The 25,763-nt window shown below is 41.5% G+C and overlaps 1 protein-coding gene across 13 annotated transcripts in view; it reads right to left on the bottom strand.

Moving 5' to 3' along the window:
* The window catches only part of ankrd12 (ankyrin repeat domain 12), a 266,417-nt gene that overhangs the window by 81,704 nt on the left and 158,950 nt on the right, over positions 1-25,763 (bottom strand). For all 13 annotated transcript variants that reach the window (XM_069922378.1, XM_069922369.1, XM_069922380.1 and 10 more), the window contains one exon: positions 9,358-9,505. In XM_069922378.1, coding sequence (XP_069778479.1) covers positions 9,358-9,505 — 148 coding nt within the window. The remainder of the gene's footprint in view (positions 1-9,357; positions 9,506-25,763) is intronic.

Raw genomic sequence — 25,763 nt, 5'->3', positions numbered from 1 at the left:
TCAGCATTTTGAGACCATTCCCTTTGTGGCTTCCTATCCCACTCTTTTGTCTTCATAACCACTCTCCAACTAATGGCAGTTTCCATACATCCACAAAAAGATGCTTCTTCCCTTTCATCCATCCAGTGACACAGTCTTTTAAAATTAAGCAGTATTTCATTTGTACTTCCAATCGAGTGCACTCCATTCAGTGAACATAATATGGTCTTTGCTATATTGAAAAATGGAATGCAATATGGTGACCACTTTGTGGAGAACCCGTGTGTTCAGTCTGCAGGAGTGAGCCTGAACTTCCTGCTACTTCAATTCTGACTACCCGTCTGTCCTTGGCTTTCTGCACTGTTACACTGAGGCCCAATATAAGCTTGAGGAACAGCACCTCATTATTGAAAAGCCATATTGCTGCCTTCCAGCTTCAAATTTCTACCTTTAGGTAACTTTCTACATCTGTCTATCAGAAATGGCCAGTTCTGCTGTGTCATGCATCTGAAATTCTAGTTCAGCTTTCTTTTTCTCAATAAGTATAGCCTAACCTGCGAGGCACATAACACAGCCCTGTAATTTGCAACACATTATACTTAGTCTGCATTATCCTCCAATGCTCCCATCAATCTCTTTGCCTGGAGGAATAAATGCAATTCTGGTGTTAACTTATCACTGATCTTGTCTTATCCATTCCTTCCTCAAAATGTAAATGTTAGAAAATAAAAAAAATGTACTATGTGATGTTCAAAGTTCAGATTTTAAAAAATCTGAGTATATATAGCTCTGAGATACATAATCCTGCTGTCAAGGCAGTTCTACTTATCAATAGTGCAAAAAATGTGGTCAAGGAAAGATATATATATACAAAAGAGAAATGTAAACAAAGAGAAGTACAAACAAATCGACTTCAATTCCGAAAATAAATATTCAATAAAAAAAACAATGTGCAAAGTAGGAGTCCTTAAATGAGCCCCTGATTGAGTTTGTTGTTGAAGAGTCTAATGGTGGAGGGGTAGCAATTGTTCCTGAACATGGTGGTGTGAGTCTTGTGGCACCTAGACCTCTTTCCTGATGGTAGCAGCGAGAACAGAACATGTCCTGAGTGGTGTGGATCATTGATGATTTCTGCTGCTCTCTAATGGCAACGTTCCATTTAGAATTTCTTCATGATGGGGAGAGCTTTGCCTGTGGTGTACTGGGTTCTGAGCACTAACATTTGCAGGGCTTTCTGCTTAAAGGTATTGGTGCCACCACACCAGGCTGTGATGTAACTGGACAACACACTTTCCACTATATATTTGTGGAAGCTGCCAAGATTTTCGATGCCACACCAAACCTCGCAATCTCCTGAGGAAGTAGAGGTGCTGATGTCCCTTCTTCATGATGACATTTGTGTATAGTGTCCAGGAAAGGTCTTCCAAAAGAGTGATTTCCAGGAACTTCAGGAACTTCAATTTGATTACCCTCTCCACCTCTGATCTCCCACTGATCACAGCATCATACACCTCTGGTTTTCTGCTCATAAAGCCCACAATCAATTCCTTGGTTTTGGTGAAAATAAGTTCAAGGTTGTTGTTAGTACACCATTCAGCCAAGTTTTCAATCTCCCTCCTGTATGCTGTCTCATCATACCCTTTTATACAACCCACTTCTGTGATATCGTCAGCAAATTTGTAGTTGGTGTTATTGTTGTTCCAAGCCACACATAGGCATAAAATGAGTAGAGCCTGTGGTACTCTGGTACTGATGGAGATTGTGGCGGAGATGTTACTACCAATTTTTACTGTGGTCTGAAGGTGAGGAAATCCAGGATCCAATTTCACAGTGGAGTATTGAGGCCCAGGTGTTGAAATTTTCTGATCAGGGTTGAGGGGATGATGATGTTGAATATTGAAATGTAGTCTATAAAGTGCATTCTAATATTTGCTTCTTTGCTGTCCAGATGTTCAAGGACTTGTGTAAACCCAGTGAGATGGCATCTGCCATAGACCTGTTGCTGTGGTAGGCAAATTAGAATGGATCCATGTCACCAATCAGACAAGAGCTGATATGCTTCAACATCAGCCTCTCAAAACATTTCATCACTGTGGATGTGAGTGCCACTGGTCAGTAGTCATTTAGGCAGGTTAACACACTCCTCTAGGGCACCAATAAGATTGAGGGCTGTTTGAAACAAGTGGATATCACACCCTGCCGGAGTGAGATGTTGAAGATTTCTGTGGATACATTGGCAAGTTGGTCAACACAGGTTTCTAGTACTCAGCTTGGTACTGTCTGGACCAGATGCTTTCCTTGGATTCACTCTCCTGAAGGCAGCCCACAGTCATTTTCGGATGCTGACGGGAGGGGATTATCAGGATTCATGGGGGTGCGCAGTGCTCTTCCTTGTTCTGGTGGTCAAATCAGGCATAGAAGGCATTAGGTGCAGAAGGGAGAGAAGCTTTGCTGTCTTCTATTGCATTGGATTTGGTTTTGCAGCAGATTGTTGTTTTGGTCCTGCCACAGCTGTTGTTTCCATTCTCGTCCGGAATCTCCACTTTGCCTGGGAAATGGCCAGATAGTATTTGTAGAGAGCAAAATAGCTAATACTTCAGGTACAAAAAGAGAAATCAAGGCAGGTTTTAGAGGCAGAAAAGTGGGAGAGGATTTGCTAAATGAAATAAATATTACAGAATGTGATCACAAATGATTTAATGTCACAGTAAAGTAGCAGTTAGATCAGGGTACACTTTGTGTGATGCTAATAGAAAAGTTATACACTAAATAGTAAGCATGCCCATGGACAATACCAATAGAAGGACAGAAAAGTAAAGAAAAACCAAGCCAAAATGATTATAAGCTGAAATGACCAGTTTGGATACAGAGAGAAAAAAATGAGGGTACTCTATATTTCCACGGATAAAACGACACTTGAAGCACCCAAAAAAGGCGTCGTTCTTGGCCAGATTTTAAAAAAAACCTTAAAAATCTACTCAAAATACCACTTGATTGGTTCCATAACCCACCCAGACCCCACCCTATATCAAATTTTTAAGACACCAGTATATTAAATAAAAAGCTGCTGCAGTGAACACTCATTTTATTTTCATTATCTGAGGCAAAGAGCTCGGCACACACCAAGACTCTCACTTTTTACATGTCATCACATGGGTCCCAGTCTGAATCCGGCGAGTCGACTTCATCGTCAGTGTCCCACAATAAATCATCCTTCGTACCATCCCTTGCACTAGAGACTTTTAACTTAATATTTTCTTCGTTTTGCTGATGGCTCCATGATAACAATTTGATTAAAAAAATTAAACTGGTTAAGACAGAAGCTAGCAGCTGATTGAACCGAGAATCTGGTGAGTGTCTCACTTTAAATCATCTTTTCTACCATCCACTGCACTAGAGACTTTTAACTTCCTAAAATTGAAGAATTCAACAGCATGCCCTGAAGTCTTGAACGTGTGCCCAAATCGAAGACATTCCTCGAGCTGCATCAGCTATCAGTGTAACAGTGCAGGAGGTCACAGAAAGAAAGGTGGGAGCAGAATATTAAAGCAGCTCCTCTACCCCCCACCCCCCAATCTCTCCGGAGAGGAGAAAGTGGCATTTCCCTCAATTTAAAAACAACGTATTGCGCTCTCAGTTTTGAATAAGTGCCTTCAACTTATATAATCAAGACCTAGTTCTTTTCCACAAATATAGCCGAATTTGCTGAGTAAATTTAAATTTAGACACACAGTATAATAATGGGGCATTTCGGCCCAGGCCATCCAATTAACATACCCCCCCCACCCCCGATACGAAGTAAATGACAGGAGGAAACCAGAGCCCCTAGGGAAAACCCACGCAGACACAGGAAGAATGTACTGTTACAAGCCCAGAGGACCCCCAAAACCCAGCAGCAATAGATGTTCACCAAGACAAATGGTCACTTAAACAAATGTTGCTTTTAATTATCTTTAAACATGAAAAGAGGATCAAACTTTAACTTATCACGAGGGAGTCATGTGATGGAGTAGTGGCTGGTCGAGTGGAACCAGCCCTCTCTAGAGAAAAGAATTTTTTTTAAAAAAGAGCTCAATAAACATAAAATACAGGAAGAAAAAGATAAAGTTAGAGAAGAGACAGAGGATGGCACCCAAAAGAGAGAAAGTAAAAATAACAGAGAAAAGGGAAGAAGGAAAATTACTGGAGAAGAAAGAAGAAGCCCTTACCTGCATATTGGAGCATAGAGAAACCGTGGAGAGGAGCCCCTCCCAACCGGCGGACTTCAAAAATGGCTCTCAGAACTAAGAAGAGGTGCGTGCGCAAGTAAAAGAAAAGGTTAACGCCGGTGGGAGGGGGACTCAGCTGAGGAGCAGCCAGCTGAGAGACGCCCAGTATCGGGGCATTTGGCTGGGGGAAGTAAGTGCCTACAAGTACTTCCAGGATTTTCTGTTTTTATTCAAAATAAATTTGTTTTTTTTTAAAAATACACTCTGCTGAGTATTAGATTTTAAAAAAAATTCAATGTATTGCATAGATGCAGGCTATTGTATTTTTTTGTCAGACCACCAAGGCTGTACTTCTTCCTTCTGCTTACAAGCAGAAGTTGAGGACCCAATGTTAAGAGGTTCACATTGCTGGTCTGAGGTATATCCTTGGCAGCTGCTTTGATTCAGCAGATTATTCCATATTCAAGGACTCAGCAACCAGCCTCAAGGAATGTACCACTGCCTTCACAAAGTGTGTGGAGAAATGCATGCCATAGAGGACACTCCGTGTTGGCCAACCAGATACCATGGCTGAATGGGAGGTCTGCTTTCTCCTCTGAGGCATTCAAGTCAGATACCAAAAGGCAGTACCAAACCAACATCAAGCCCCAAGTTAACCTCATGGATAATCATCAACCATGACAAGGCCATGCATCATGTGCTACACACCAAAGCCAGGCAGAACAGTATGTAGCGGTGCATTTTTTCTCAACAAACCTAACACACTCCATGCTCACTTCAAACAGGAAGGGCAGTTAAACATCACAGGTACATGCATCCAATGTCATCACGGCAGATGACACAATGGTTTCACTGAGTGTGAACCCACAGAATGAGACCAGCGAGAATGGAGACCCCAGATGTGTCCCAAAAACTTGCTTTGACCAACTGGCAGGGATATTCACAGATGCATTTAACTTCTCCCTGCGACAAGATGACATTCCTCCCTACTCTAAGAAGGCCACTATCAATCCAGTGGCAAAGAAAAGTGCTGGAGAAACTCAACAGATCCTGTAGTGTCCATTGGAGGCAAAGAAAAATAACCAACTTTTTGGATCTGAACCCTTCATCAGGTATGAGCAAAAAAACAGGCAAGTTGCTGAATAAAAAGTAGGGGCATGGGCATGAGAAGAGGCCAACATCTAAGAGACCTTAGATGGACATGGACAGGAGGGCAAGATAGAAAAGCTGAGAACTGATTGGAAGAAGGTGGTAGCTGTGTGAATGCAGACTGGGAGGAAAGGAGACAGAGAGAGGGAAAGAAAGAGTGGGAGTTCCAAATGGAAATCAGAAATGTTGGTTAATGCCATCTGTTGTTCCTCCAGTTTGCAGGTGGTCTCAGTTTGGCAGTTCATGAGGACATGGCAGACTTGTTAGCATGGAAATAGGACAGAGAAAGGTATTTTATTTCCCTGCCCAGTTCCTCTGCCAACATGAATGTAAAAGCCTGTGCTCCTCTCCCTGCCCCTTCCTCTCTTTCTCTTTCTCTCCCCCTTCCTTCCACCTTTTTATTCAGGCACTTGCCAATATTTGCTGATACTTTGATGAAGTGCCCAGGCCAGAAACACTGTTCAAAACACAAAAATGCTGGAGGAACTCAGCTGGTCTTGCAGCGCACATTGGAGGTAAAGATATATAACCGTCGTTTCAGGCCTGAGCCCTTCCTCAAGAAACGGAACTTACTGTTCACTTTTCATGGATGCTACATGGCCTGCTGAGTTTCTCTAGCACATTTATATATTGGACATGCAACCAAGTTGGTCGGTGTACCTGTGCCTCTACCTTCTACCTATCCAACAACAACTTCTACAGATCAAACATTGAGAGTGCTGCATGAAATTTCAAAGTTTTCAAAAAATTGTGAACACAATTCAGACCATCAAACAAACCTCTCTTCCTCCCCTCATTAACTCCATCTACACCCTCCAATGCCTCAGTAAAGCAGCCAATGAGTATTTTGCATCAATCTTCACTGTGGAACATATCAGTGACTTTCAAGGCTGTCAAGGAAGAGAGGTGAGTGCAAGTCATGATCCCAGAGAGAAGGTGCTTGGGAAACTGAAAAATCTAAGGGTAGATAAGTCTCAGAGACCAGATAGCTACTTCTTTCAAAACCCCGAGGGTGCATTCTATGGAGATTGTAGAGGCATTAGTAATGATCTTCCACGAGTAAACAGATTATGGCATGGCTCTGGAGGACTGGAAAATTGCAAAGGTCACTCCATTATTCAAAAAGGGAGTAGAAAGGCAACTATAGACCTATTAGTCTAACAATGGTGGGTGGGAAGTTATTGGAATTGATAGTCGAGGATGCGGTTATGGAGTACCTGGAGGTGCATGTCCAGGTAGCCAAAGTCAACAGTTTCCTTAAGGGAAAATCTTCCATGACAAACCTAACTGCAATTTTTTGGGGAAACCATAAGCAGGTTAGACAAAGAACTTACAAAAGGCCTTTCACAAAGTGCCACACATGAGACTGCAGGAAAGATACTAGCATGGGTAAAACATTGACTGGTAAGCAGCAAACAGAAAATGAGAATAAAGGGATCCTATTCTGGTTGGCTATCAGTCACCAGGGTGTTCTGCAGGGTTCAGTGTTGGGGCCACTTATTTTTGTGTTGTATGTTAATGATTTGGATTCCGGAATAAATGGATTTGTGGCTAAATTTGGAGATGATACAAAGGTCGTGATGAAGAAATGGAAAGACTGCAGAGACTTAGATGAGGAGAAGGGGCAAAGAATTGGCAGATGAAATACAATGTTGGAAAGTGCATGATCATGCACTTTGTTAGAAGGAATAAAAGAGCACATTATTATTTGGATGGGAAAAAAAATTCAAAAGTGCTGAAGGACTTTTGGTTGAGTCGGTGGTGAAGAAGGCAATTGCTATATTGGAATTCATATCTAGAAGAATAGGATACACAAGAGCAGGGATGTGATTTTAAGACTTTATAAGGCACTAGTAAGGCCTCACTTGAAGCAGGGGGTACAGCTTTAGGCTCCTTATTTAAGAAAGGATGTGCTGGCATTGGAGAGGATTCAGAGAAAATTCACAAGAATGATCTCTGGAATGAAGAGATTAGTATAAAAGCAACATTTGAAGGCTCTTGGGCTGTATTCCTTTGAGTTCAGAAGATTGAGGGAGGGACTTCCTAAAAGCATTTTGAAGGTTGGAAATCCTGGACAGAATAGATGTGACAATGTTGTTTCCCATGACAGGAGGGTCAAGGACAAGAGTTGCCAGAGATGGTGAACCTCTGGAATTTGCTACCAGAGGTGGCTGTGGAAGCCAGGTCATTGGGTGTATTTAAGGCAGAGAATTATAGGTATCTGAATAGATGGGGTATCAAAGGTTAAGGGGAAAAGGCAGTGAAGTGGGGCCGAGTGGGAGAATGGATCAGCTCATGATTGAACGGCTGAGCAGACTCAATGGGCCGAATGGCCTACTACTGCTCCTATATCTTATCAACTCATGGTCTAACATGCTAAAATACTTGAACCATCCCAGCCACACTCTCTTCTCTCTCTTCCAATCAGGAAGAAAATTCAAGAATTTGAAGTCACACGTCAGACTCAAACATTGTTTCTTTCACTCTTCCGTCCGACTACTGAATGAACCTCCCACTCATAAAACAATACTGCCATTACTCTAGAACAGTTCAGCACGTACAGGCCCTTTGGCCCACAATGTTGTGCTGCCTATATAAACCTAACCCTTCATTCCTTCACAGTCTCTAACCCTCCATTTATCTTGTATGCAAGTGCCTAAGAGTCTTTTAAATGTTCCCATTGTATCAGCCTCTATCATCACATCTGGCCGTGCATTTCATGCATGACTCCTCTGTGTTTTAAAAAAAACTACTTCTGGTGACTTCCCTACACTTTCCTCCATCCATCTCAAACAGATATTCTTGGTATTGGCCATTGCAACCTTCAGAAAAGGTGCTGGCTGTCTTTGGCTTGGCTTCGCGGACGAAGATTTATGGAGGGGGTAAAGGTCCACGTCAGCTGCAGGCTCGTTTGTGGCTGACAAGTCCGATGCGGGACAGGCAGACACGGTTGCAGCGGCTGCAAGGGAAAATTGGTTGGTTGGGGTTGGGTTTTTCCTCCTTTGTCTTTTGACAGTGATGTGGGCTCTGCGGTCTTCTTCAAAGGAGGTTGCTGCCCGCTGAACTGTGGGGCGCCAAGATGCACGGTTTGAGGCGATATCAGCCCACTGGCGGTGGTCAATGTGGCAGGCACCAAGAGATTTCTTTAGGCAGTCCTTGTACCTTTTCTTTGGTGCACCTCTGTCATGGTGGCCAGTGGAGAGCTCGCCATATAACACGATCTTGGGAAGGCGATGGTCTTCACAATCTATACCGCTCATAATCTTATACACCTCTTTTGTGTCTCTTCTCATCCTCCGTTGCTTGTTTTAATCTTTCTTCATGAGATACAATCTCCAATCCAGGCAGCATCCTAGTAAACCTCTCTGCACCCTCTCCAAAGCTTCCACATCCAAAATTGAACACAATACCGTAAGTGTGGTCTCACTAGTTTTATAAGAGCTTTAGAGTTTTATAGAGGACACACAGATCTGGAAACCTTTTCACTGTACCTCAACATGTAACAATAAAAATAAACTTGAAATTTAGCTGCATAGAATTGTAAATGTTGCATGCAAGTATAATTTGCTGCTGCAATGTACCAAAACCACAATAAAATGTATTGGCAATTTCATCTTTCTACAAACTGCTTTCAATTGCAATCTCTCCTTTTCGCAAGGAATTTACTTGCTATATTGTTAAGAATTTGGAATTTTTTTTTGGTGGGTAAATCATTTAAACCATCAGAAAAAACTGCAGCATTCTTTCTAATGCTTGGCTTCATACACTTGATCTGCAGAGAAGGTAATAAAGCTAAATGGTGGATCTTAAAAGGAACTCCTGATTTTTTTTAAATCATAGAAAAGATGTAAAGAGAAATTATTTAACAGATTAAATTCTTCTTTCATTGTTTGTATACCATATTATTCTTTAAAAGCATCTTCTGATTTACTGTACAAGCATCTTACTTTTTTCTACTGTAAATAAAGATAATGATGCACAAGTTTAATTGTTACATGTCTACACAACATATCTGATTTACCTGTGTCGGATTCTCTTTGCTCACTCCTCGATGGACTGACAGTGAAAGGAAGTTTACGTTTCATAGAAGTTTTCTCTTTCACTTCTTTTTCCAACTCGCTGCGGTCTATTTTAGGTGTTCTATTGTAGGCTGTAACTTTTTCTTTATTCTAAAATGAGACAAAATAAATAAATTAACCTCAAAATAACAAGTGATAGCATCAAGTGTCATGGAAAGGTAAATTCCATGTACGATAAGACAAAAGGAAAAGCCAATCTCCCTGCTCCAATTAAAACTGATAGACTCCAAATTGCACTGTCTTTTTTTCCATTCAATCCCAGCAACTTTTCTTAAGACGCAAATGGCAGGCATGTAATAAAGTATACCGTGGTCTATTCTGCAAGGAATATTCACAAAATCATTTCCTGACTTCTACAGTGGGGTTCCTCTGTCTTCTGGAGTATATTTTCAAGGATATCTGGACCAGAGACCTTTTAATATGGTTTGGTTATTGCCACTTATGCATGCTTCTCCCAGGGATGGCTTTCAAAACTGGGAAAGAAGATTACAATTCCAGAATGGTTATGTTTTAAGATGTCATCTTCTCTCTTAACAATCACAGGAAGCATTTGAAATCTCTCTCTATATATTATGTATGAACCATTGCTTTTCACCTCTTATATTCTGTTGTGCATTATAATACACCTTTAACATTATAAAAATCCAAGTTTATTTGTAACACATCAAATGACACTTCATCAGGGTACAATTAATAAAATTCAAATGGGCCCACAATTCTGTCAGACAAAATGGTGTTGGATCATGGCTGTGGACCACAGCTTTCCTGCAATACAAACCCTAATTTACAAAGAGAAAGTGATGGAAATATTCCACAGGCCTGGAGGAAGGGAAAGAGAGCTAACATTTCAGTTCTGTCAAAGGGTCTTCGACCTGAAATGATAGCTTTATTTCTATTCCCACAAATATGGTGTGACCAGCATTTCTAGAGCATTTCCAGCATTTTGGATTTTTAATTTCACATTTTTAACACCTGTAGTTTATTCTTAATTTTCACCTATCCAAAAACTGAACACTTTAAACATTAGAATATATTAAACAATAGTATTTCAATATTACTCCTTTACCACACAAATCCACATCTTTATTCTTTAGGACTGGGTTTAAAAAATGGTTTTTTTAAATTGTAGAACATTTAGTTACCAAATGTTGCTATTTTGTCATTCAATTTGCATTATATAAAAGCAGCTCAACATTATATTAAAGTGTTTGAACAAAAATTATAGAAATGTACATTATCACAGAAGATAGCAATTCAGACTACACATCAATCCTCACCAAGAAGTATTTAGCTCTCAGTGAGGGCATGCGTTTCAAAATTCAAAGCTTTCTCATGGAACACCTTTACCAAGATCCCACTTCTCATCCACACAAATACAATCAGCGTCCTCTTATGCTTCTATATCTCTATTTTTTTATATATGTCAATCTATAGATCAGTCTTTTTTTTTTAATTAGTAATGCTCCTCCTCTAATTGCAATTTTCTATACGGTTTCCTTTCAGAGGGGATAAAAGAGTCAACCATTCATTTAGATCTACATTTGCATCTTCTGCCTCTAAGGATATTAAGATTTATCTTTCAGGTCTACAAAAAGATCTAGTCCTTCCTTGTTACCATCTTTTAATTTACATAGAGGCATGACATTTCAGGATTTTCCTCTCTTTTTGTCATCCAAATCTTTTCAGCACTTTTCTGCCTTAATGTTTACTTTCAATGTTTCCTTGGACAACACAGAATCTTAAACCCCTTTTCCACTGGCATCCCAGTTAATTGGCTGTGCCATGTCCAGGGATAGTCAGAATTTGAGCCGTTTCCACTGGGTCACCCTTAACTGGGACACTAATTGCTTTTCCACTGAATACGCTCATCCCTGGGGATCAGTGTGTTCTCCATCCAAATGGAAACGGGTGACGTTCTGCTGTCCCTCTTCCACTGGTTTTATCAGCACCCTGACATCAGCGAAAGCTGGGGATATGAAGAGGGGTATGAATCCCCAGTGTGAAATGAGGTCATTTGACGCCAGCTTTCGGAAAATGTTCCTTTTCCACTGGACCCTGTCCTAGTAAATTTCCAGTTAATTCCTGGGACTGGATGCCAGTGGAAATGGGGTTTTAATGTCTATCATAAGTTTCCCAATCTTGCCTATTCTTCTATGCTCCCCAACATAAAACGATACCCAAGTTTGAGAGAGTCGACTCTGAATACTCCTTAAACGTCTCCCTGATTTCCCCATCTCCAAATTTTCTTACCTCCAGTCCACAATCAGTGAGGATTGGCAAAAACATTTCGTCCACAATCTCCAACAGCGAAGCACCAACGGGGTGTGTTCTTAGCCCTCGCTATACAACTATGATGTATGGCTTGGTGTGATAATAACACCATCTACTAATTTGCAGATGCCACAGTATAAAAGTGGGTGATGAGTCAGCACACAGGAGGGAGATTGAAAACATGACTGAATGATGTACGAGCAACAATCTCACACTCAATGTCCCCAAAACTATGGAGATTATTGTGAAGTTTAGGAGGGGAAAACCAGAAGAGCATGGCAGAGTGATCATTGAGGGAATCAGAGGGAGAGAGGGTGAGCAAATTTAAATTCCTAAGAGTCACCATCTTGGTGACCTTTCCTGGACCCAACACACAAATTTCATCATGAAAAAAGGAATCTAGTGCCATTTCTTCCTCAGGAGTTTGCAGATATCTGGTATGACCTCGAAAATTTTGGGAAACTTCTACACATGTGTAATAAAATCTGCGCTGACACATATGGGGGCACCAATACCTCCGACTGGAGAGCCCTGAAAAAACATAGTGGACATAGCCCAGTACATCGCAGGCCAAAGTCTTCCACCATCAAGAAAATCTACATGGAAAATAGTAGGTGGAGAGCAGCAGCAATCATCAAGGATCCACACCACCCAGTACGCGCTCTGCCATTAGGAAATATTTACAAGTGCCACAAGACTCTGTACCTTCAAAATCGGGAACAGTTGCTACCCCCCACCAACAGATTCCTAAACAACAAACCAAATCGGAGACTCATTTAAAGACTCTTTGCACATTATTTATTATTACATATTTATTTTCTGCATTGCAGTTTGTTTGCACTACTTTTGTTTAAATTTCTCTCTTTTGTATATGTAACTTTTACTAAGTACAGGTTTTTGCACTACATTTAAGTAGAAATTCTGCCTGGCCTGCAGGAAAAAGAATCTCAGGCTTGTGCAAGATGCCGTGCATGTACTTTCACTATAAATCTGAACTCTGAAATTAATTTCCCTTCAAGTAATTGTTTACAGTCCACTACTGAACAGTCAATTTAACCTTGTTGGTAGGGAGAGTTCAAGACTAAATAATCAGATATAGAATTGGCAGTTAGTTTTGTTCCTAAAAGTTGTCCATGTTTTGTATTTGCAGCAATTTAAGTTTTTATTACACAACTACTTGATCCTGTGAAAGAGTCACGTGATGGAGTAGTGGCCGGTCAGGGAATTCCAGCCCTCTCCGGACAAGTTAAAAAAAAACGCACAAAACACAAAGGTACAAGCCTGTACTTCTTCCTTCTGCTTACAAGCAGAAGTTGAGGACTCAACGTTAAGAGGTTCACATTGCTGGTCTGAGGGATATCCTTGGCAGCTGCTTTGATTCAGCAGATTATTCCATATTCAAGGACTGAGGTACAAGAGTAAAAATTAAAACAAAGTAAAAATAAAGATGAGAAGAAAATGGCAGCGAAGAGAGAAAAGTCGAAAACAACGGGAAGAAGAGAAGAAGAAAGAACGTCGGAAGAAGAAGGTGAAGGCCTTACCTGTCCGAGGAGGCCCGCCGCGGAGAGAGAAGCCCACTCCCTCAGGTCAGTGGAAGTCCCGAGCTCGGGACTACAAAAATGGCTCGAGGAGCCGAGTAAAAACACACTGACAGGAGGGGGGAACAGCTGCGGAGTCGATCTCCACAGCCGAGAGAGACACCTGCAACACAGCAACAGGTGCAGAACAGAGACAATAACGACAACAAGAAAGAAGAGGGTAAAAAGAAAACAAGGAAACAACAGATGGTCAACCAAAGGAAGAAGAAGAAGAACTGAAAGAAATGGAAGAAGAAGAGAAAGGCAAGACAATGGTTATATCTTTTTTTAAAGAATATATGGAATCAGTGAAAGAATGGCAATTACAAGAATTTAATGAGATAAAAAGAAGAATTAAGAGTGCAGAAGAAAAAATGAATAAAATAGAAATGGTCATATCAGAGATAGGAAAAAGAGTGGATAATGTGGAAGAACGAGAAATAATTGTAGAAATGGAAGTAGAGGACTTAAAAGAGAAATTAGAAGAATCTAATAAAAAAAGTTAGAGGCACATGAGCTGTTAGCTCAGAAGATAGATATAATGGAAAACTATAATAGAAGAAATAATAAGATAGTGGGCCTTAAGGAAGATGAAGAAGGCAAGAATATGAGAGAATTTATAAAAGATTGGATCCCCAGGGTCCTAGGAAGACCAGAATTACAGGAAGAAATGGAAATAGAGAGGGCACATAGAACATTAGCCCTGAAACCACAACCGCAGCAAAAACCAAGATCCATTTTAGTAAAATTCTTAAGATATACAACAAGAGAAAATATATTGGAGAAAGCAATGAAGAAAATAAGAGAAGACAAAAAGCCACTGGAATACAAAGGTCAAAAAATTTTTTTCTATCCAGACATAAGTTTTGAACTCCTGAAGAAGAGGAAGGAGTTCAATACTGCAAAAACGATCTTATGGAAAAAAGGATATAAATTTATGTTAAAGTACCCAGCGGTACTTAAAATAGTTTTTCCGGGGGAACAAAACAGACTATTCTCGGATCCAGAGGAAGCACGAAATTTTGCAGAACAACTACAAAACAAGCAGAGATGAAGACGTAATGAGAGTAAAAATGACCACGAACTATATGTATGTGTATATATATCTATATATATATAGATAGATGTGTATGTATATATGTGTATACATGAATGTATCCGTATTTAGAGGAAAATATATAGAGTATAGATAAGAATTAATAAGGGAATGAAAGGGAATAGAGGGAATAAGGAGGGAATTAAAAGAGTGACCTTTGTTATATATGAAAATTGAAATCTTTTCCGGGGGGGGCTGGGTGGGGAGGAGTTACGGTCACTGCAAAATCAGTTGACGTTTGCGAGCGAATTCGCAAATCCAAATGGAGAGGGGAGACGTGGTTGCCCGACAAGGGATAAAGGGCAACTCAGGAGGGGGAGGGGAGAATGGGGTTAAAGAAGTTTTAAATAGGAGAACAAGGAAAATGTTTGATGTTTTAGAAATTTTGTCTTATAAAGTGTTCAAAACAAGAAAGCAGAAATGGATAAGAGGGAAAGGTGATGATGGAGAAACGGAAAGGGAAGATAAACAAAGTATGAAATGGCTACGTTGAACTATATGACTTTAAATATTAACGGAATACATAACCAAATTAAAAGGAAGAAACTGCTAAATTTACTGTAAAAAGAAAAAATTGATATAGCATTTGTGCAAGAAACACATTTAACTGAATTGAAGCACAAGAAATTAAAGAGAGATTGGGTATGACATGTAACAGAAGCTTCGTATAATTCAAAAGCAAGAGGAGTAGCTATATTAATCAGTAAAAATGTACCAATTAAAATAGAAGAGGAAATAATAGATCCAGCAGGGAGATATCTAATTATAAAATGTCAGATATATTCGGAGTTTTGGAATCTACTCAATGTATATTCACCTAACGAAGGAGATCAAAAGTTTATGCAAGATATTTTTTTGAAGATAGCAGATACGCAAGGGAACATATTAATAGGAGGGGATTTCAACCTTAATTTGGATTCAAATATGGATAAAACTGGGAAAAAAATTAACAGAAAGAACAAAGTAACCAAATTTATAATTAAGTCGATGCAAGAAATGCAACTTTTGGATATATGGAGGAAACAACACCCAAAGGAAAAGGAATATTCATATTATTCGGGTAGACATAAAACATACTCAAGAATACACCTATTTCTGTTATCAGCTCGTCGTATGCAAGATAGAGTAAGAAAAACAGAATATAAAGCTAGAATATTATCGGACCATTCACCCTTGATATTGACAATAGAGTTAGAGGACATCCCTCCAAGAATGTATAGCTGGAGATTAAACTCCATGCTACTTAAAAGGCAGGATTTTAGAGAATTCATTGAAAGACAAATTAAAATGTACTTTGAAATAAATACGGAATCAGTGAAAGATAAGTTTATACTATGGGATGCAATGAAAGCGTTCATTAGAGGGCAAATAATAAGTTATGTAACCAAGATGAAGAAGGACTATAATCAGGAAACGGAGCAGTTGGAAAGGGAAATAGTAAATATAGAAAAAGAATTAGCAATGAAGGAAGATACAACTAAAAGAAGAGAATTGGCAGATAAAAAAATAAAATATGAAACACTACAAACATATAAGGTGGAGAAGAACATGATGAAGACAAAACAGAAATATTATGAACTAGGGGAAAAAACGCACAAAATTCTAGCATGGCAGCTTAAGACAGAACAAGCTAAGAAAATAGTATTGGCATCAAGGAAAAAAGACAAACAAATCACATATAATCCAATGGAGATCAATGAAAACTTTAGAGAATTCTATGAACAATTATACCAAACTGAAAACGAAGGGAAAGAAGGCAAAACAGATGAATTTTTAACTAAAATTGAACTACCAAAATTACAAATAGAGGAACAAAATAAATTAGCAGAACCATTTGAAATAGTAGAAATACAAGAGATAATAAGATAATAAAAAATACTACCAAATAATAAAAAACCAAGAGAGGATGGATTCCCAATAGAATTCTATAAAACATTTCTTTCTTTGGCTTGGCTTCACGGACGAAGATTTATGGAGGGGGTAAAAAGTCCACGTCAGCTGCAGGCTCGTTTGTGGCTGACAAGTCCGATGCGGGACAGGCAGACACGGTTGCAGCGGTTGCAGGGGAAAATTGGTTGGTTAATTCCTCCCCTCCTGGAAGTAATCAACCAGATTGATAAAACACAAAGCTTACCAGATTCATGTAAAACAGCAATAATTACAGTAAGGGAAAGCAAGGGAAAGATCCACTCGCACCAGCGTCATATAGACCAATATCATTACTTAACACAGATTATAAGATAATAGCTAAACTATTAGCAAACAGATTAGCAGATTATGTACCTAAAATGGTAAATCGAGACCAAACTGGATTTATTAAAAAAAGACGCATAAGACAATATTTGTAAATTTATTAACTTAATTCATGCAGTAGAAGGGAGTAAAGCGTCAACAGTAGCAGTTGCTTTAGACGCAGAGAAGGCCTTTGACAGAGTAGAATGGAATTATTTATTCAAAGTATTGCAAAAATTCAGTTTTCCAGAGAAGTATATTAATTGGATTAAAGCATTATATAAGGGGCCATTGGCGAAAGTGACAGTAAATGGATATATATCAAAGCAATTTAACTTAAGCAGATCAACAAGGCAGGGATGCCCACTATCACCCTTATTGTTCGCGTTAGCTATAGAATATTCTCCCAGAATCACAGTGCGGCTTTCGGGCAAACAGAGGAACTACTGACATGGTCTTTGCCCTCAGACAGCTCCAAGAAAAGTGCAGAGAACAAAACAAAGGACTCTACATCACCTTTGTTGACCTCACCAAAGCCTTCGACACCGTGAGCAGGAAAGGGCTTTGGCAAATACTAGAGCGCATTGGAAGCCCCCCAAAGTTCCTCAACATGGTTATCCAACTGCACGAAAACCAACAAGGTCGGGTCAGATACAGCAATGAGCTCTCTGAACCCTTCTCCATTAACAAAGGCGTGAAGCAAGGCTGTGTTCTCGCACCAACCCTCTTTTCAATATTCTTCAGCATGATGCTGAACCAAACCATGAAAGACCTCAACAATGAAGACGCTGTTTACATCCGGTACCGCACGGATGGCAGTCTCTTCAATCTGAGGCGCCTGCAAGCTCACACCAAGACACAAGAGAAACTTGTCCGTGAACTACTCTTTGCAGACGATGCCGCTTTAGTTGCCCATTCAGAGCCAGCTCTTCAGCGCTTGACGTCCTGTTTTGCGGAAACTGCCAAAATGTTTGGCCTGGAAGTCGGCCTGAAGAAAACTGAGGTCCTCCATCAGCCAGCTCCCCACCATGACTACCAGCCCCCCCACATCTCCGTCGGGCACACAAAACTCAAAATGGTCAACCAGTTTACCTATCTCGGCTGCACCATTTCATCAGATACAAGGATCGACAACGAGATAGACAACAGACTCGCCAAGGCAAATAGCGCCTTTGGAAGACTACACAAAAGAGTCTGGAAAAACAACCAACTGAAAAACCTCACAAAGCGTATACAGAGCCGTTGTCATACCCACACTCCTGTTCGGCTCCGAATCATGGGTCCTCTACCGGCATCACCTACGGCTCCTATAACGCTTCCACCAGCGTTGTCTTCGCTCCATCCTCAACATTCATTGGAGCGCTTTCATCCCTAACGTCTAAGTACTCGAGATGGCAGAGGTCGACAGCATCGAGTCCACACTGCTGAAGATCCAGCTGCGCTGGGTGAGTCACGTCTCCAGAATGGAGGACCATCGCCTTCCCAAGATCGTGTTATATGGCGAGCTCTCCACTGGCCACCATGACAGAGGTGCACCAAAGAAAAGGTACAAGGACTGCCTAAAGAAATCTCTTGGTGCCTGCCACATTGACCACCGCCAGTGGGCTGATATCGCCTCAAACCGTGCATCTTGGCGCCTCACAGTTTGGCGGGCAGCAACCTCCTTTGAAGAAGACCGCAGAGCCCACCTCACTGACAAAAGGCAAAGGAGGAAAAACCCAACACCCAACCCTAACCAACCAATTTTCCCCTGCAACCGCTGCAACCGTGTCTGCCTGTCCCGCATCGGACTTGTCAGCCACAAACGAGGCTGCAGCTGACGTGGACATTTACCCCCTCCATAAATCTTCGTCCGCGAAGCCAAGCCAAAGAAGCTATAGAACCACTAGCAGAATTGATAAGAACAGAAAATAATATAAAAGGGATAAAAATAAAAGACAAGGAATATAAAATCAGTTTATTTGCGGATGATGTTATAGTATACTTAACAGAACAAGAACTATCAATAAAAGAATTATATAAGAAATTGAAGGAATATGGAGAAGTGTCGGGTTACAAGATTAACGTAAATAAAAGTGAAGCAATGCCAATGAATAATGTGGATTTCTCAAAATTTAAGAAGGAATCACCATTCAGATGGCAAATGCAAGCAATAAGATACCGAGGTATACAAATAAACAAAAATCTCGGCCATCTATATAAACTCAATTATTATCCACTAATGAAAAAATTACAGGGCGATTTAGAGCATTGGAAAGATTTACCATTAACACTAATAGGAAGGATAAACTGTATTAAAATGAAAATTTTCCCAAGGATATTATACCTATTTCAGGCATTGCCAATACACTCGACAGAGAAATTCTTCAAGGAGTTAAAGAAAATAATAAGGAAATTTTTATGGAAAGGGGGGAAACCGAGGATAGCACTAGATAAATTAACAGAATGGTATAAACAAGGAGGCTTACAACTGCCAAACTTAAAAAATTATTATACAGCCGCACAATTAAGATACCTATCAGATTTTTACAAAACAAGAGAAAAGCCGATTGGACTAGATTAGAACTAGATCTTTCTTCTTTATCTTTGGCTTGGCTTCGCGGACGAAGATTTATGGAGGGGGGTAAAAGTCCACGTCAGCTGCAGGCTCGTTTGTGGCTGACAAGTCCGATGCGGGACAGGCAGACACGGTTGCAGGGGAAAATTGGTTGGTTAGGGTTGGGTGTTGGGTTTTTCCTCCTTTACCTTTTGTCAGTGAGGTGGGCTCTGCGGTCTTCTTCAAAGGAGGTTGCTGCCCGCCGAACTGTGAGGCGCCAAGATGCACGGTTTGAGGCGATATCAGCCCACTGGCGGTGGTCAATGTGGCAGGCACCAAGAGATATCTTTAGGCAGTCCTTGTACCTTTTCTTTGGTGCACCTCTGTCATGGTGGCCAGTGGAATGCTCGCCATATAACACGATCTTGGGAAGGCGATGGTCCTCCATTCTGGAGACGTGACGCACCCAGCGCAGCTGGATCTTCAGCAGCGTGGACTCGATGCTGTCGACCTCTGCCATCTCGAGTACTTCGACATTAGGGATGAAAGCGCTCCAATGAATGTTGAGGATGGAGCGGAGACAACGCTGGCGGAAGCGTTCTAGATAAAATAGGGGAAAAATACTTGAACATATATATAAATGGGGTGAAAAATTGGTACAACGTAGGAGTTCTCCAGTATTACATCATCTGCTCAATATTTGGAAGAAGATTCATGTAGAAAGGAATAAAACAAATTAGCAATTACCAAAACTAATAATGACGCAAAATCAGTTACTCCCTTTTACAATAGATAACTTTTCCTTTAGAGAATGGGAGAAAAAAGGGATCAAAAGAATAGAAAATTGTTTTTCAGGAAATAGATTATTATCCTTTGAACAAATGAAAGATAAAAAGTGTTGGCATATTACCAATTGAGATCCTACTTGAAGGACAAATTAGGAAGTAGTCTGAGGATACCAGAGGGAAGTAGCTTTGAATATGTGATTACAGATACAATGATAATCAAAAGATTTATTACAAATATGTATATTAAACTGCAAGAAAAGGAGAATGAGGAAACAAATGGTAAAACTAAACAAAAATGGGAACAAGATTTAAATATAAAGATAAAAAAGGAAACATGGGATAAGTTATGCTCTGGAATGATGAGAAATACAATAAATACGAGGTTACGTATGATACAATATAACTGGATACACAGGCTATACATTACACCTCAAAAGTTAAATAAATGGGACCCAACAGTATCTGACAGATGTTTTCGATGTAAAAAAGAAATGGGAACAACAATTCATGCAATCTGGACATGTGAGAAAGTAGAAAAATTTTGGGAAGATCTAAACCAGATATTAAATAAAATTACAGAAAACAATATACCAAAAAACCCAGAGATCTTCCTCCTAAGTAACATAAAAAACAAAGAATTTGGAATTGATTTGGATGGTGCACAAAAAAGATTTGTTAAGATAGCTCTAGCCATAGCAAAAAAATGTATTATGTCAACCTGAAAATTGGAAGATAATTTGAGAATACAACAATGGTATATAGAAATGAATAAATGTAATCCATTAGAAAAAATAACATATAGTTTAAGAAATAATATTGAAATATTTGAACAAATATGGGAGCCATACATGAAACACAATAGAGAAAACCTACTGGGGACATTTACCACCTAAATTAATGAAAGGAGAAGGAAATGAAAAGAATTGACTCAGTGGAATTTCTTGTTTATTTTTATTGAATGACAACATTGTTTGACTGGTTTAATGTATCTTAGATTTTGTACTTTAAATGAATGGGGGGGGGAGGTAGGGAGGGTGGGATAGGAGATGGGGGGGGGGAGAAAATGACACTATATATTTGAAAAGGAAAATGTATGTATCTTGGTCAATGTGGTTCATGGTGTGAAAAATAAAAAAATTTAAAAAAAACTACTTGATATTGTTACTTTGTTAGAAAGATTAAACAGTAGAAACAAAGCCAAGACAGGAATAAAGTAAAACACAGAAGTCTGCAGACACCATGGTTGAAGTAAACACTGGACATATCTTTGCTCTATAAAGTACACTGTTTGACCTGTTGAGTATCTCCAACATTGTGCTTTTACCAGTGTTACGAGCCCAGAGAACCCCAAAACCCAGCAGCAATAAATATCCACCAAGACAAATTGTTACTTAAACAAATGTTGCTTCTAATTATCTTTAAACATGAAAACAGAATCACACTTTAACTTATCACTATTGACTTAACTAACGTATACTGTGCACAGAATTTAACATTTATAAAGTAAATGGTTACCGCTCAGGAAGGTTCTTGTCAGTTTTCACTTTGTTGCTTGCTGGACACCCACAACTGATTCCTTTTTAATCAGCCACTCAGTGTCTTGCCGAAGAAACTTTCTCCCACAGGGTTCTCCAGATGATAACCTCTTTCTTTCAAGTCATCACAGAGTTCCTTTCTGTTTCACTTATTTCAAATGAAACATTAGGCAGCCAGTCCTCTCCTCTTGCATGGGCTTTGACCAGGCTGAACCAAGCACTCACAACCCGTCTTCCAAATGGGGTTTTCCACAAGCTTTCCAGCTTGTCCTGTTCCAGACCCAGCTGCTGCTGCTGACTGTAAAACTCCAGAACTGAATTTTGTCTGTCTATCTCTCTCAGAAAGCCTGTTTTACTCTCTCTGCTTGGAAAACCACACGACCCTCTTCGAACAGCAAGTTCCAGTTCAGACAGTCTGTGGCTCTGACAAGTTCTTTCATCTGTTGCCTTTTTGTAAACAACAATCCACTAGTGAAGTCTCTTGGGCATTCTCCAAAGCATTTGCAAAGGCTCTGTGGTTGATAAGTATAACATGAGCAGAGCTCCAGTATTTTAAATAAAATTTATTTTTAAGTGTTTATATATGACCGACACTAAAAAACCTGCCCCAATTTATCTCCCAAAAACATATCTATACACAATACAAACACAACATAATCTGTCACACCAGGGTCAAGAATATGTTACAGCCTGCTACACAGGTGACCCAATGCACTAAATAGCAGATGAACACTGTAATCTCACAAGGCCCACGTGGGCTAATGATCTTCTTCCCTGACAACAGCCCACACGGTGGGAAACAGCAAAAATTGGCAGGAACGGCGACCAATCAGCAGCCAGGATGACAGTAAGGTTATTTCCACTGACAATAGAGATAAAACAGGGCTGAGTGGCAAGAAGCAAGGGCAGGGAGAGCAATAAAAGCATTCCTGACTACAGTCACATCGAGTGTGTATCGTTCTTCTACTTTCTGCTGTAGTGCTCGCTACATTAGTGATCTGACTGGTCCAAAAGGCATTTGGACCTGAAAATGACTGTTCAGTCAATGCTTCATGCAGTTTCCTTGAAGCTGCCAATGTTTTGGACATTGCAGCCACTGGTGAGATTTGAACAGGCCAAAACCCAGTTCCAGCTCTGACAGATCTCTGCTGACGCCATGAAGTACTACTATATGGCAAGTTCATTCGACTAGGACACAGTAGCAAGGATTGATGATTTCCTGTGGCAGGCTCCAGAACAGGGCAAGTACAATGCCCTCAGAGCTTTTAACCTGTACTTTCGGGCTCTCACTGCACAATTGCGCCACCCAATTGCTGCACATGGACAGCCTGGGGGATAGGGGCCCCATCCATCCTCATGAGAGATATGCTGGCTTTGGCTGAGGGGTGCAAACCTTGCTCTTCGAGCAGGTTTTTCTAGAGCAGCTGTCCAATGATCAGACTGCTGCTTGGTGACAAGGATTTCACCAATCCCAGGAGAGTCGCAGCCTAAGTGGACACGCTCTGGAAAGCGAAAAGGGACAGCAGCACTGTGGTTGAACAGGTCACTAGGTCCCGCACGCAGCAAACAACAAGGCCTCAACAATCGATGGAAAGAAGTGCATTTTCCCATCAACTCGTAGATTTTTTAATCATCAGCGATGGGATATGGAGACCCACCGATGTTGCCCCCTGTGCATTTCAGCCATCACTAATAGCTACAGCAGTTGGCCAATGAGACAAGTCTCCTTCACGTCTGGGGCTCCCTCTCGGGTCGGTGATTCCTGGTTAATACGGGTGCCGAGGTCAATGTCCTCCCCCCACCCCCACCACCCACCCCACCCTCAGCCTACGACACCCGGAATGGGAAGCCGGGCCCAGCTCTGAGGGCAGCGAACAATAGCAGTATAAGGACCTACAGCACCTGCACCATTCCATTCCACTTTGGTAACAACCACTTCACGTGGACATTAACACTGGTGGCAGTGGCACAGCTGCTCCTGGGAGCAGATTTCCTCTGGGCCCACTGTCTGGTAGTGGACCTCAGAGGCCGGCAGTTGTTGTATGCTAGGACCTTCCAGTCCTTTTCCCTGTGTGAAGCTAAGTTTTCAGCCCCCCCACCTCAACTACATCATGGTGTGTAATAATGAATTAATATGCATCCTGGCTGAGTTCCCTTCCATCGTGGTTCCACAGTTTACCTCGGCCTAGCCCAATCACGGGTACGTACCACATCCTAACAGGGAGCCCCCTGACTCCATGCCAGGGCGTTCTGCCTTCCTCCTGAGAAACTAAACCTTATGAAGGAGGAGTTTAAAAAGACGGAGGAGCTGGGGCTTTCCGACAGTCCCTGGGCCTTCCCCCTGCACATAGTACTGAAGGCAGCAGGAGGGTGGAGGCCATGTGGAGACTATCGCCACCTCAATGAGGCCATCACACCAGACAGGTATCCTGTGCTACATATACAGGATTTCACCACGAACCTGCGCCCCTGTATTCTCAAAGGTCAACCTCATCCAAGGCCATCATCAGATCCCAGTCCACCCCAATGACATCCCTAAAACTGCAATCATCACCCCCTTGGGGCTGTTTCAGTTCCTAAGAATGCTTTTCAGGCTCAAAGCGCAGCTCAGACCTTCCAGAATTGATGGGACTCAGTGGGCTGGAACCTCAGGTTAATGTTTATTTACCTGGAAGACATCCTGGTAGCCTTGCAATCGCAAGGATTACCTGGCCCATCTAAGACAATTGTGCACTCACCTAACAATCAATCTGGCCAAATGTCAGTTCGGGCTAGAGACAATAGACTTCATGGGCCACAGAATTAACAAGTACGGGTGACGTGCCGGCCTGAAAAGGTAGAGGCCATCCGGCGCTTCACTAAACCCCACATGTTGAAAAGCCTCCAGGAATTCGTCGGTATGATCAATTTCTACCGACAACAGCCTGCATCATGTGCCCCCTGTTTGCACTAATGGCGGGGAAGAAAAAAAGAAGTCACCTGGGACAGGGAAGCATCGAAGGCGTTCCAGAAGATAAAAGATGCACTGACTAACACCACACTTCTGGTACACCCCAGGACAGATGCCCCGACCGCCCTCACAGTGGACGCTTCACAATGGTTGGAGGTGTACTTGAACAGTTAATTGAAGGGTAGTCATAGCCCCTGGATTTCTTTAGCAGGCACCTCTGGCCACCTGAACTTAAATGCAACACTTTTGACCACAAACTCTTGGCACTGTACCTTGCTGTCCGACATTTCAGGTACTTTTTGGAGGGGAGGCAATTTAAGGTTTTCACAGACCACAAACCATTAACCTTCGCCTTTGATAAAGTGTTGGATCCGTGGTCGGCCAGGCAGCAGAGGCATCTGAGTTCACCACGGACATTGAACATATCACCAGGAAAATCAATGTGGTGGCTGACGACTGTCACAGCAGGTGATCCAATCCATTCAGACCCTGTCTCAGGGGATATATTACACAGCCTTGGCCAAGGCACAGTAGGCAGGCCCCAAGATTCCGCTTAGAGGATGGCGGTTTTTGAGCTCAGGTTAGAGGACATCACCAAAGTCCCTGGTACCCAGACGCTCCTTTACGATGTATCCACTGGCAAACCTTGTCCCATCATACCGGGAGCCTGGAGATGGCAGGTTTTTGACGCAGTCCATAATCTGGCGCACCTAGTCATCAGGACCACCGTCAAGATAGTAGCCAGCTGGTTTGTCTGGCGTGGCCTCCAAAAGCAGGTCAGTCAATGGGCCAAGCCTGCATACTCTGCCAGGCCTTGACACACATCAAGGCACCCCCCCACCCCAAACCTTCAAGCCAGCACGACAAATGTTCAGCCATGTCCACATAGACATTGCAGGAAGGCTACCGGTCTCCCGGGGGGCAAGACACCTTTTGACGATGGTTGATTGCTTCATGAGATCTCTAGAAGCAGTCCCATTGGCAGAGACATCAACCGAGGCCTGCACCAGAGGCTTGATCAACACGAGAGTGGCAAGGTTTGGTGTTCCAGTACACATGATTTTGGATAGGGCTGTGCAGTTCACCTCAGGGCTCTGGACAGCACTCGCTAACCTTCTGGGAAATCAGTACTACCACACCACAGGATATCACTCCCAGGCCAATGGGTTGGTGGAGCGGTTCCATAGACACCTGAAGACAGCTCAGCTCAAGGGACCACATTGGTTGGACAAACTCCTGGAGATCTGCACAGCACCAAAAGAGGGCATCCAACGCCTCAGCAGCAGAAATGGTATATGGTGTGCCCTTAGTCATCCAGGCAGAGTTCTTGGCTGCTGCCAAGGACCCAGAAGAACCACCAGCG

The sequence above is a fragment of the Narcine bancroftii genome, chromosome 2, assembly GCF_036971445.1.
Source record: "Narcine bancroftii isolate sNarBan1 chromosome 2, sNarBan1.hap1, whole genome shotgun sequence".
Taxonomy (NCBI): Eukaryota; Metazoa; Chordata; class Chondrichthyes; order Torpediniformes; family Narcinidae; genus Narcine; species Narcine bancroftii.
This window is presented reverse-complemented; position numbering and strand designations above follow the sequence as displayed.